The following is a 14,080-nucleotide window of genomic DNA, read 5'->3' on the forward strand; positions in this document are numbered from 1 at the left end:
ACGAAAGAGCAGAATGTTCTTTGCAGCGGACGAGCTGTGTGCGGTTTTCTGATGCATCTTGTTCGGAACATCAGCTTTGAAAACATCACATTATTGCAACACTGGAGAAATGTCTCATCCATTAGTATTTCCTGTCCCCTCTATTTGGCGTTGTAAAATAAATATGTATGCACTGGAATAGTGAAAGTAAAACTCCTGTGGGGAAGGAACATCACGTTAAGATTCAAGGCCAACATGTTTCTTTTTCTATTCGCTGTACCTCGTCATTGCGCAGTAACGACAACGTAACAAAAGTGTTTTTGTTACGGAATACTCGGCAGAAAGATAGCGGACCTTGAAACCGGAGTGCTGAGTCATACGTGTTGCTGCATAGAAGCCCAGTGTAAGGAACATCTCCTCTCATGAAATGCTGCCTTTTGTTTTTCTAGATTTCTAACTTAAATCAGTTTCGCTTTAATATATTTACTGCTTCCAGTGGTCCTTTGTTTGTTAAATTATACCTTGTTGAGTACGTGATCAAGTCAAATACTACAAGTATTATCTCGATTCTCATTGTTTATTTCTTTTGAAATATCTATAGAGTATCAAATCTGTTATGATTCTTACTGTGAAAGCCCCAAAAGTTCCCTTATTTAAGATCAATGAACTGTATATAATAAACAGAGTGCCTTTATTACTATGCTGATGATGTCTGCTGTGTGACTTCCAGACAGATGTGAGGACATACATATCGGGGATTTGCTTTATATTTTTTGTGTAGACATTTTTATTTATTTTTTTGTCTTTCTTGTTAAATGTTTGTCACTATTCCACCTTTTTTATGTAAATATGTAAAACTTAAATTTGTCATCAACCAGCAGCCCAGTCAGCACATTCAGCATCCTGGACCTGTTTCTGTTCACTAACTTGCATGGTTACCGTTTAAAGGTACCCGGACAATAAATACATGCAATAAAACCAGCGCTTGACTTCTGAGTGTAATTGACCCAAACTGTTTGTCATTTGCTGCACGCAACTCTGTGTTTGTGTTTGAGTAGATCAGAATTTAAAGTGGCTCTGTGGTATTTTCTTTGAAATAAATATCTGCTAAGTCATTACATGCATGTTTAAAAACTGTAACACACCCATTTATTAATACTACAAATATATGAATATTGCAATACTTGTATCAGTGGGTCATAGGCTCAATCATTAGGCCATGGATAGTGACTTAACAGACATTTATTCACTTTAAAGGTTCCCCTGACATACTGCAGTGTTAGGCTTTAGACTGAAGAGGGCACTGTTCACTGTCAATATTCAAAATACTTTGTTCATCTCAGAGATTCTTCCACCAAAAGTTTTTGGACAAACATATTTGATGTTATTGGGAGAATGAATTGTGGATCAATGTGTACACTACTGCTCTCTCTTTCTCTGGCTGTTTACACATTGATCCATAAATTGGATAAATGATAAATCATTTTCCTGCAAATTACCAGGAATTGTGCTGCTTCTACCTCGACTCATACAACTCAGTAACGCCTCAGAGGGAGAGCAGTTCAAAGGAACTGGATGTTTAGGGCAGTGTAGATACTGCAGTGTTGTGTTACTTACTAATCGACTAACCGGCTCAGATAAGCAACCACCTCTTCTGGTGATCTCTGCACGCATTTCAGTCAATGCCTTTAAAGCTCCTGTGACCGTTTTTTCATGCTACAAATAAAAGTCTTACATGTGTGTAGTGAACAAAGCTTCACTGCAGGTGTCTGACACAGTACTTCCACGCGTCGTAGGACTTCATCCTGCTGCCTGTTGTTTCTTAACGTTACTGTGGCTGAGATTTCTCTGTAAGGAAAGGTCAGTTTCTGTCTGACGTTTCATTTCTTGATATTAGCCATTTCATTTCATGTGGCACGACTAAAATGATTGGACGGCCTACCTGCCTGTCTACCCATCCACCTGCATGCACTCTGCATGTGCACTAATAGTGCGTCACTGGAGTCTTCCACAGGCTGCTAGCTTGACAGCTGTAAGTTCTAACAATAGCCATGTTCCTTAAAGGCCTGAAGGGATGGGCTGTCAGTGTTGCCGACCTGGTGACTTCCATCTGTAGCTTCAACATCTTCAGCCGTCATTGAACAGCAATGATTGCTTCCTCCAAGATTGTCCTTATGAGCCTCTATGATTAGCTTCCCCTTGTTTCCCTGTGTTTGCTGAAGGTTCACCGTGTTCCCTCAAATCTTTAACACTGCCAGCCTGAATGCAATGAAGATCTGCACCTTATCTCAGAAACAAAGGATTCACATCGGGTAGAACAATCAGCACAATTATAACCAAACATGGAAATCAGATTTGCCTTCGGCACCTTAAAGGTAGAATTGTTTTTCAAATCTTTAAATTGCATCTACAAAGCTTCTTCTTCTACATGTGCTTTAATAGACAGATTTTTTATTTTTTTTTGCAAATCATGGCTTTACTCTTAATTAAACCATCTCAGATCAAAAGATTAATTGCAGCGTCGTTTCCACAGCACCAGTGCAGACTCCGTCAAGATTTTCAGTTCGATAAATATGAATATCCTACAATGACCTCTGGCTAACGGGCCTACACGCTGCTACGTCACATGAGGCATTCACGTCCACAAAAAGAACGCACACTCTGACCCCACTGTTAGTGCAAGAAGCGTGTCTCAGTAAAAGCTTTGTTCTCTCGGCAGTAGAATTCCTCTGATAATTGCGTCCTAAGTGTCATCTGCTGTTATCTCACGATCACGAGAAAAAAAGTGCAATCTGTGTCACTCGTTATTGATCATTTCTAGCCCCGCTGTGCATCGAGAAATACAATACAAAAGAACAGCTTAGCTGAAAGGTTTTGAACATCGTTGTGTAAATGTCAATTCAGTGTGCTTCTTTTACGACAACGCTTCATTTACTCACCGGTGTCTTCTCTTAAGTGCAACGTGGCACCGTGATGCCTTTGACTCTGCTCTCAGAGAAGAAGCCAGAGATCTCTGAGATCTCTTGAGAGGGCTGCTCTGCTCGGCTTAATGTCGCTTCTTAGTCCTGCAGCAGAAAACAGCGGCTTAAAGCTTAAAGCAGCGATAAGAAGCAAATTGATATTTCCTGTTTTTTTCTTGGATAAATGATAATCATTTTCCTGCAAACCCCTCAAAGATGGATGGATGGATGGATGGATGGATGGATAGATCTCACAGCAGAAAATATTTTATTTGGTCATGTAAGTATATTACATTGTGTTCCAAAACATTTTGATAAATATCTATTTAAATATATATATATATATTATTCTTATAATCTACAGGCTGTTACATTTGAAAACTCTACATAATGAAAGAGAGGATACTTTACTCAACATGGGAGGCAACGGGCAAGCAAACAAAGAAACAATAATTTGTCAGTGCAAAGGAGAATGTTCTGTCTGGAAATTGGTTTCTCAGGCTTTACAGAATCTGAGCAGAACACGGCTAAAAGACAAGAAGCAGCTCTGAGGTAGGACGCAAGCTTACAGAGGAACACAGAGAGAAAGAGAGATACACTGAGGATCTGCTTTCATCTGGAGAGAGAAACCATGTCAATGCTGATCATCACTTCACAGCTTTTAAATACACAAAACACACACCTTTTAAAAGACACATCTCTTCAGTGCACCCATTGATAAACAATACTAATTTAAATATATAATATTTCACACCATAGAGAAACATGCCATGATTACAATCATTGCAAAATACAAGTAAAGCAAGAAAATGTGTCCAGTTTTCTTCCTCAATCTAAAGTATTTTACCAAGAACGGTTTCATTTCATCAGAAACTGATACACTTCTTCCCAGATGTATTTGACACCTGATTCTTGAATGCTGGTATGAAATTGAAATGTAACTGAATATCATATTTGTACACAAAACCTTTTTGTATGTTACAGCATATATCATTCAAATATACCAGTAATATCTTGACAAGACAGAACAGCATCTGCATGCAAGATTCAAAGGAAACGGAGCAAACAACTGCTCCGGTTAGAAAAACCACGAGCTCAATAAGAGACGAGCACTTTAAAAACGAGTCACAATCAGACGGTTGAGTTTGTGTGAGGGAAAGACGGAAGAGATTACCGTAACGGACCATAAAAGCTACAGTCCCACATGGTTTTGGAAATGCTGCAGTGTTGTTAATGACTGGCCTGTAGCTGACCTGACGAGGAGAAGCACCACTTTGCAGAGGAATGCCATTTCTTCAGACTTTATGAGCAGGTTCAGACCCTGAATCTCTATCGAAACCTGTTTGAGGTCAAACAGAAGAACAAACAGTGCTGACATACATTCACCAACCTTTGAACATCTTTGGAAAGGTGAAACAAACTGTGACATTATGGGACACATTCTATGCTGCTTTTAAAAAGTGCTGTAATAATTCTCAAATGCTGAAAAGACTTAAATGTCCAGTGTGTAGCCTTTATGGAAACCTTTTAGCAGAAGTGGAATATAACATTCATACGTTTTCATTAGTGTATAATCACCTACGAATTGTTGTGTTTTGCTTTTGTTAGCTTAGAATGAGCCCTTCATATCTACATATGGAGCTGGTCTGGCTCCTCACATTGTCATTCCGTATGGGGGGGGGACACTGCGGCTTGTTTGTAATAGGTGGTGGTCTGTGGCAGTACCGTAGCAAGGTCGGGGAAATGTGGGCCAACTGCTCAAAATCGCAAAGTAACCAACAAAGATTATCAAAATGCCTGCATACTTTGATATTGTTGACACTGGGAGCACTATCTGCGTTTGTGTGCTGTTGCTGGTATGATACGTTGCAAACTGAGGGGCGGCAGAGCTGTTTGTTTGCAGAAGTTCATGCGCCGGTCCTGCCTGAAGGTCAGCTTCTCTGACGCCATTGGAAAGGGGGCGTTGAGCCGAGGGGTACTCAGTTGGTTGCAACATCACTGTTAGATAAGACAATACACACTGGACCTTTAAATATATACCAAGCTTCAGGCCATAGTTAAGGCAAATGGTGGAAACAGAGACATTTTCATTCTTAGTATCAAACCTTTGTGACTGAGTGTTTATGTGTTAGTGGAACATTATGGGAGTGAATATTTGACAAAGATGATGAAACAAACCCATATTTGGTTGTGGGCTCACTGTTTTAACTGTATTTCAACACTTTTTTTCATCTGCGTCAATGTGTTTCATTTCATCTCTCCTTTTTGCCACCAAAATTGTGACTCTCATTATGAGCATTTAACACATTTCTTGCTGCAGTGTCATGCTTTCACATAAGGCAATCTGCAATGAGCCCGTAAGCGTTGCTGAATCACTTATCAAGTCTGCCGTTGAAAGGGCAAATTCAGTGTCACCGTGGCTTCTCTTGGCTCTCCAATCCGCCTGTTAATCATTTCACACTCATTCTGTCGCACGATCTCCTCGTTCATATGCGACACCTCCGTGGATCCTGCTTCGAACCCGGGCACGGTGTTGGCTACGTGGACCACGTGGACCTTATTCCTCCCGTTTTTACTGAGGATGCAGCTGAACACCTTCTTGAAGCCTTTGCGGAAGTGCTTGGACACCAGAGCGTACACGATGGGGTTGACACAAGAGTTGGCGTAGGCCATGCAGTGGGAGAGAAGCCTGAAGGCATACGTGGTCTGGTTGAAAGGGAAGTCTCCGTACAGGTAGCACAAGATCACCACGTGGTACGGCAGCCAGCAGATGCAGAAGAGCACCGTGACAATGATGATCATTTTGGTGACTTTGCGTTTGGCCCTCTTGGATTCCGACATGCCGTCCAGAGGGTCGACGGCCGTCCACAGGTACTTGATGGTTCGAGTGTACGAGAGACTCACGATCAGCACGGGGATGACGTAGCCGAACAGGAAGGTGCACGTGTCCAGCACCTTCCGGTTCTGCTCCTCCCAGCCGGGGATGCACACGGTGCTGTTGGCGTAGTCGATCAGGTCGTAGTAGCTGAGATAAGGACCGGCAAAGACCAGAGAGAGACCCCAGATGATCACCATGGCCACCACCGCGTTACACGGAGTCCGTAGCTCTCTGGAGCGCAGCGGGTAGCGGATGGCGAGGTACCTACGAACAGACAACACAGTGACACGTGATCCAAACTACGTCAACGTGGTGCTGAGCCGCGTGGGGCAGTGTCATCATTATAGGCTGAAAGAAAACTTGGTATAAAAAATGTGTACTAATATAACAATATTATGACAGAAGATAAAAAGTGAAATAGTTTACTAGGTCAGGAATCAATGAATTATTTAATCAGCCCAGTGAAACCAAAAGTGCACGATGACCTTACGTTTGTTACGTAACTTGCATAAGAAAGTCTGCTGAGGGCGCTTGTGATTTTCTGTTACAGTAGTTCTATTGATACGTTATTATTTTAACACAAAACATCTTTTAGATCTTTTTTTAACATTGACCAAGTACTTTTGTTGCCTAAACTTTACCAACTGATGAACAACTTTATCCACGTGGCATCGTGCGTTTCTGCAAGAGTGATATGAGGCTGAATATGAAATGTATTTGTGAGTCATATTTTTGATTCAATAAAAAGAGTACTCCAGAAAGAAAATTGATTTTGAGGTGTCTACTCTCAGAAATAATTTAATTTGGGTTAAATGAAGCGGAGACTAAATGTTGAAAGTTGATTCCAGTATCTACATTTCAGTTGTGGATCACAAATTGAACCCGAAACGTAATCATTTTCTGGTTTCAAAGGTTCAGCTGGCATATTATGAATTAAATGTTACGTCACGACACAGAGAGCATTGTCTGAGTGAAGACAACGTGACAATTGATTGTGGTTTTACTCCTCCATTAGTTTGATTATATGAAGGGAATATCCACTAAGGAAGCTGCCACCTCCACACTCTCTGTTACGAGCATCGTGGCTCACACTGAGGCTTCTGTGTTGGATGATAATCAGTCACACCTTAGTCGTTTGTGGGTTTCATTGAATACAAAACACCTCAGGGAAATATGTCAAACTGGCTGTAATACAGAAAGGTTTTTGTAGGATTTTCAGTCGGATCGGATCGCGCATGCATCGCTTGGTAAAACCAGCACAGAACATGACTGTGCCTTGTGCTGTGCTCTTGATGTTGCTGAGCAGGTTGGCGACAAAGGAGTGAATCCCACCACACATCACATGGCGTCATGAAGAAAGAGCCTGATGTTTTCATGACAGATCTCTTTCAGTATTCTGACACCACACTGCTTTTCACACATTATTGCTGAGGTTATTGCCTCTTCGTCACCTGGTTTGCTCCTCTTTGAACATGTAAAGCTGTATTTGCCATATTAAACATGCTGCTTTATGAGCTCAGGTTCTCTGAGGGCTTCTCTGTTTCCAGGGGCAAGGATTCTGGGTAAAGCTGCAAATCCATGTCGTCCCTCTGCATTTACAGGACACTTCAGATAGCTCTCGAGAGTCAGAGGCATCAGCCTTTGGTCTTTGAAACCTGACTGAAATGGGGCCAAAGACACTTTCAACATGAGAGAAAAAAGCACATGGAGGCTCGATGACTTGGACAACTGCAGGTACTCAGAAAGGATTTTTGATGCTGTACGAAAGCATGAGCTAATGAACAGTTCATGTCTGACAAGATGCTTTGCTTTTAGTGCTTTGAGAGAGCTAATTATCAGATACCAATTAAATGTAGAAAAGCAGACTGGGAAACATCTTTTATGCTGCGAATTACAGACTCTCCCCATTGTCTGTGAAATTGAAACAGCTAAATTTCAATGTATCCCCATACTTCACGATGTAGGCCTACTGGCTCAATCCAGATGCTGTTTCCGTATTTTCTTCCCAAATGCATCACTGAGTGATCATATTGGATTTTTGACCAAACATGCTTTATTATGTGTAACTGCAGCCTCAACAGATGTTTGTTTTAATGTGGAGTTTAAAAAGAAAATCGAGAAATCGAGTTTTCCATTTATTGGAGTTGGAGGTACAAATGATATATTATCCTACATTACCTCAGTTACTTATTAAGTCAAGTATTTGTGCAAATTAACTCCCTGATTAGAAGCTATACTGGCAAATTGTTTTGTTCTGTATTGAATCATTTTCACATGGGATATTTCTCTGGCATAAAATCACAGTCAACGTATGATCTGCCTTTGGGCGGCTCACTGTAGCAGCAAATACTTTCCATTAAAAGTGTGTGTGTGTGTGTGTGTGTGTGTGTGTGTGTGTGTGTGTGTGTGTGTGTGTGTGTGTGCGTGCGTGTGTGTGTGTGTGTGTGCTGCTGCTGTTCATTCAGGCTGAACTGTGATTTCATTCCTTCTGGGTATTCCTGGTCTAAAGTGTAGCTGTAAGCTGTTGCCTTTTTTTTAACTGGTTACACAGGAACTGAGGAGGAAGACAGCAGAAATCCATTAACATCCCGACCCGGTTGTCGCTGCTTTTTTCCAGACTGAGGAGGAAACGTCTCGCTGGTTGGCTGAAAGATCCATTGAACTCTCTAAATTGTTAATACAGCCAGTGTGAGCAAATGGTGTCCGCTGCAGAGGGCAGCTGCACACCGACTCTGTTCATATTGACTGAGCTGACAACGTTCCCAACAACTATAATGATGGCTTCGCGCTCCCACTGCAAGGGATGTAATTTTAAGGATAATGCACGATTTTCTCATAAGATGGTTAATTACATATGCAGCATCTCTGTAAGGTCTTATTGGTCTTTTACATGACGTGTGGACTTGAATAAATGCTACCTTACAGCCCTTTAAGGCTGTAAGGTAGCATTTCTTTTTGAAGGAAAACGCACAAAAATGTGGAATAACTTTTTCATAAGATTACACATGAACCGTTGTATGAGGATGTGTCATTTTGTGTATTTAGTGTGAGTAAGTTTGTGACCTATAGCTGTCATGTTGTAAAATATGTTTCTGAAAACATTTGAGGCGAGAAATAGGCAGAATCTGGATTCATATTTGATATTTGCATTTAAAGAGACTAAACAATAAATTAGTTAATTGCAAAAATGTTAAACAGATTCATTGATAATGGAAATAATCATCGCCGTAGTTGCAGCCCCAGTAGCAACAACATTTTGAAACAGGAATAAAAGGGCTTCATGGGAAATGCAACACTAACAATCCTGTTGTCTCATTTGTTTACAATAATTATTTCAAGGTAATTTGTTTGTGGATGTTGCTGATCATCAGCTAACCCTAACCCTCGTGGGTGGGTGGATATGATTTAGCAAAAAGTAAGTATTTGCTGTGTTGTATAACATGCTGTAGTCTGTTTACGCGCATAATTAAATACTGTCTCATATGGGGTGATCATCAACACACCTGTCAACAGAGACAGCAGCGAGTGTGAAGCTGCTGGCGTACATGGTGAGGTTGATGAAGAAGTGGACCACTTTGCACATGAAGGAGCCGAACACCCAGCCCTCCAGAGAGTAGATGGTGGCTTGGAAAGGAACGCAGAAGATGATGAAGAAGAAGTCGGCCACGCTCAGGTTGAGTATGAACAGGTTGGTTGTGTTGTAGCCCACCTGCCCGCTCCGCAGAAGCACGGCGAGCACCAGGCTGTTGCCGATGGTGCCCAGCAGGAAGATGAGGGAGAAAACCACCGATACAATCACACTGGTCGGGTTCAGCTGGTAGCTTTCAGATACATTCGCCAGCCCTCCCGGCCAGCCGAAATCCTCAAAGTCAGACATTTCTGAAATAGGAAATAGGAGAAGAGAGAAGATGCATGATGAATATAATTTATAATCACTATTTTAGAGCTTTTGATTGTTTTACTACGTCTTCTGGGTGGAAATCTTCAATCACATCAACGGACAGTACTGTACCTCAAATTCAGACTGGCCAATCAAAGCGTAGCTTCAGCCAGCTCTGACCAGGGTCTGAAAACTCCCCGACTGTGCTCATTTAATTCAGATTTTACTAATTTTCAGGCTGGGCTTTTGGATTTGGAGCTAGTCATGGTTAAACGTTGTGTAACAGTGATACAGGTTACCTAGAAACGTTAGAAGGATATACCTTTCTAAAACGTTACGTTTCTATGTTAGAACCTGTGGAGCTAACATTAGCAGAGTACGTTAGCACTTCTATGCTACGCTAGCTACTGAAGGTCTGCTTTTGTTTTTTAATGATTGTACCAGTGAAAAAAAGACCTACCCGGCTTTACAGTAACAGTGTTGATCCTTAATTCTATTGTCTTCTGTCTCGATCGCGGGTGATGTGGTGGTTCACTTCTAAACTGTGATCTGTAGCTTTAGCTTCTATCTTTATCTTTTTAACCTGTTTTCACTGCTGAATCAGTTTGACATCCTGGATATATCCTTCAAACACAAATTGCAGATCCTTCAGTCCGCTTCTTTCGGAAATCGTTTTTCGTCAAGATAATACGTATGAGTTCAGTTAGTGACAGTGTGGGCTCCATGGTAACTCTGGAAGTAGCAGCAGGGCCCGGGCTTAGTGAAGGGTTACTTTCGTACAGATCCTTTGAAGACGGGCTCATGCACTTCTAGTTAAAACCCAAAAGAGCTCACTCAGAAGGGCTTTAATGATGAGTCTCTTTTTTTTTTAAATTATACTAAAAAGGTTGACAAGCCTGCATGCACCAGAAGATTTCTTTATCCAATTAGTCCCCAGTGGAGGCATGTCACGCATATTATTAAGACAAGAGTGAGAGGCTGTTTTTAATTGGCTAGTGATGCATTATCCAATGTGTCCAGGGAATATTTTCACTGTTTAATTAAAAATAAGGTTGCAAAGTCAATCTAAATGGAGATGTTACCAGCCTAATTTAAATGGTAATGCTACATTCACACTTTGTATTACGGCTTTTATTTTATTTTATTTTTTTAAGGGTTTGCTCTCACATTAACAGTGAGAAATGAGGGTCCCCTTTAAAGTGAAGATTTTATGCTTTTCCATGTAGTCAATACATCGCGGAGATAAGTTGGCTTCAAATATGAACATACGGTTTTCAAATAAGTGGGTAGCCACTTGCAGCCAGCAATTGGCCTCCTCTCCTCTCTGATTCAAGAAATTGTGTTTTAAAACCAGAGATGGCTTAGTGCCATCTTCTGTTATGTTCACTCTCTATAAAGATAAAGAGCAGGAGTCCATCTCAGCTGGGGGATCTTTGCTATGAGCCACAACACATCATCCATTCACGGTAAGCAGTGTCTAAGCCCTGCAATTTCTGACCAGTAATGGCGTCACATTGGACCCTCTGACGTGTTGCAGTTTTATAGAAGCAGGCTCTCTCAGGCTGGCGAGTCGTGCAAAATTGAGGCTTGAAAGTAAAGAGGTGCTCTTGATGGTAAAGTAGATGAGCTACAGCGAAGAGAATCACACACAAGCATGATGTCCCCAAACATTTTATTTAATCCCATCCATCCAACAAAGAGTTCAATTCTGAATGAAATGAGCAGCTGAGACAACAAACCCTGTGTGTTTGGTCAGTGAGCTGTTTGTTAAGAATTGGGTGACATCTACAGACTAAATCCAAATAAGGACGTGACATGACAAGAGCATTTAGTAGTAGATAAACTGCCATGGTCCTTGATTTTATTTTGAAAGTGCACTCATGTGTCATGTTTTGTTTTACTTCCCGTCTGTGTGTTTTCCCGCCTTTTTGATTGTCTGCCCCGCCCTGATTAGTTTCACCTGTCCCTCATTAGTCCTGCACTCCTCTCACTTCCTGCTCACCTGTTCTCACTTCCCCAATTAAGCATTCACCATTTATCTCGATCTCTGTTCTTTTGTTGCTACACAGAGCTTTGTTTGCCTGTTTCTGAACTATTTGTGCAACCCTGTCCTCTACAGCATTAGGTTCCCATACAACTATGCTGCACTCTCAATTATGTTTCGAGGGAAACGTACATTCTCCCGGCCTTGCAGTATTAAACAGTTTGAAACACGTGGTTAACGTTGTATATTGAAACAAAAAAAAAAAATATCCTACAAACCTACTTGGTTAGGTAAAAACTGACGAAAGTACTTATGTCGAGGCAACAACAGTACTTGGTTATGTCGAGGCCTTCGCATTCACATCTTCTATTATTACTGCAAATATTTTGTTGAGGTTGTAAAGAGCACATCTGAAACTACATTACCAACTGCTATTCAAAAACCTCGGAGGTAATGATGGGCAGCTGGAAGCAGATGCAGCATATCTGCTTCAAGTGTATTTTAATCAGCTCTTCGTGCTGATTTCTGGTAAAATAAATCAAAGGAATTCCCATTTTTCTGCCAATGCAGACTTCCAAGCAACGCTTGTTCATTCATCACTGACGGCTCCTAAATGGGCTGTCTCCTATGGGAAAGAAACTCCATGTCACATCACCTTCAAACGGTGGCTTTCATTTGGAAATGTCAATTTTGTCTGAGCCTTTTCGTGTGGAAACAAAACCCATATTGAGCTACAGTAGAGAATGTGGATCCAATTCTGTTAAATCCTTGGTTAACTCGACAGAATTGATGAAAAATGGAAACAACCCACATATTTGATAACCCCATATGCCAAGCTAAGGCTACAACCATAAGGTGTTTTCAGACTAAATTATTTTTCTTGGAATCACCCTAAAGCAAGAATGTAGCTTGATCCGAGTTGAACTGAATAGGCATGAATGAAGGTTGCTAATTATCCCTCCTAAATTAACAGACTGGCTTTTTATATGCAAGACATGACGCATCATTATACAATGCCCCATCGCAGATCTGTGGCAGAACAAATGTGATCATTTACAAAAGTCATGAAGCTGAAATTAAATAGCAGCGCTGAGAAGCTCAGACTGCAGCAAAGCAACTTGTTGATGGACAGATTCGATTTTATTTCGACGAAATCAATCACAGAAGTGTTGTCTTTTTAATGACAGTAAAGCAAAATCATACAGGGAACTAATATTCTGTAAATACAGACCAACACCAACTGATATCTTGTGAGATAGCCTCTGGCTTTCATACTCAAATCTCAGCAATAACCAGCATGAAATTAATTAAACATTATTAAACTTTCAACAGCCTTTGAGTGTGATGCCAGTCTATTTGCATAATCACACTCGTGACTGAGAGCAAAATGAAGAGGATGCACTGATTACAGGCAAATGAATGACACTCTAAAGTGGAGATTGTCGGAATGTGTTCTTCTAAACCTCATAAAGGGTTATAGCATCGGCTGGTCGGTGCTGCAGAGAAATGTTCCTCATAGCTCTGTGTCAATGCCTGACTTCAGCAGCCTCTTTCATGGTGAGGCTGATTCCCCATTCTTCCCACAAGGAAAGACAATATGGACTGATAATACACATCCGACTGCAGTGGGATATCAGGGCTTCGACTCCGGTCAGAACCTGTGCAAGAGTCTCAGGGGGGCATCCGAACAAACAGGGGCATACATGCAGTACAGGAGCTTTATGAGCTGGTAACAGAGCGTGTGGGACATTTGGCTGAGCTCGGTGTGGCTGTCGTAAGGGCACAATTAGAGTTTTTGGAAAATGATGCAATGAAAAGTGAAAACAGCAGAGCCAGAGATTGGGAGGGTGATGATGGGGCTGTAGCACAACCCAAACCAGACTCTGTGGGAAAACATCTTCATTTTCACAGGAGAGTCTTCAGCATTAACATAAATGATGAGCGGGCACACATAAGACAACAGAATACATCCTCATATTTTGCATCTTTATCAATAAACAACGCCAGAATAAGTCATGTGATATTAAAGGCAGGTGGTAACACGGATTAAAAACATAACTTTAGGTATCAGCCGAGCAACTTCAACATTTCTGCATCTTGTAATCGGATGAATAAAAAGAAGATGCTGATTGTGTGTCATAAATGTGAACTGCAAATGCTCTTACCAGCATTTCCATTCCACACAAGCAGCAGAATCAGCATGCAGCTCATGGCAGATGCAGCATGATAAACCTACCGGGCTGATGATGGGTGGACAGCATCCAAAGCTTCCTCTCAGATCAAGAAGGAGACTCCCAGCAGACCTGCTTCCTTGCTCATACTCTCTACGCCGAAGCCTGTTCTCCCTGTGTACGTCGCTATCTGCCTGTGTTGCTGGTATCTTACTCTTTCTCCGCCTC

General features: G+C 41.4%; 1 protein-coding gene across 1 annotated transcript; it reads right to left on the minus strand.

Moving 5' to 3' along the window:
• Positions 1-5,318: 5,318 nt before the first annotated feature.
• galr2b (galanin receptor 2b) lies at positions 5,319-9,694 on the minus strand. The gene is made up of 2 exons (XM_076081410.1): positions 9,321-9,694; positions 5,319-6,081 (listed from the first exon to the last, which is right to left on the minus strand). Exons 1-2 carry the CDS (start codon positions 9,692-9,694, stop codon positions 5,319-5,321), a joined length of 1,137 nt encoding a protein of 378 aa, XP_075937525.1.
• Between the last annotated feature and the right edge of the window lie 4,386 nt (positions 9,695-14,080).

This window comes from Anarhichas minor, unplaced genomic scaffold (genome assembly GCF_050575085.1).
Source record: "Anarhichas minor isolate MPS153535 unplaced genomic scaffold, ASM5057508v1 ptg000007l, whole genome shotgun sequence".
NCBI lineage: Eukaryota > Metazoa > Chordata > Actinopteri > Perciformes > Anarhichadidae > Anarhichas > Anarhichas minor.

Excerpts from the sequence above, each read along its gene's own strand:
- galr2b (XM_076081410.1), bottom strand. The coding sequence starts at position 9,694 with ATGTCTGACTTTGAGGATTTCGGCTGGCCGGGAGGGCTGGCGAATGTA. Across the intron at positions 6,082-9,320 it reads GCTGCTGTCTCTGTTGACAG|GTACCTCGCCATCCGCTACC; the intron begins GTGTGTTGATGA and ends GTCTGTTCGTAG.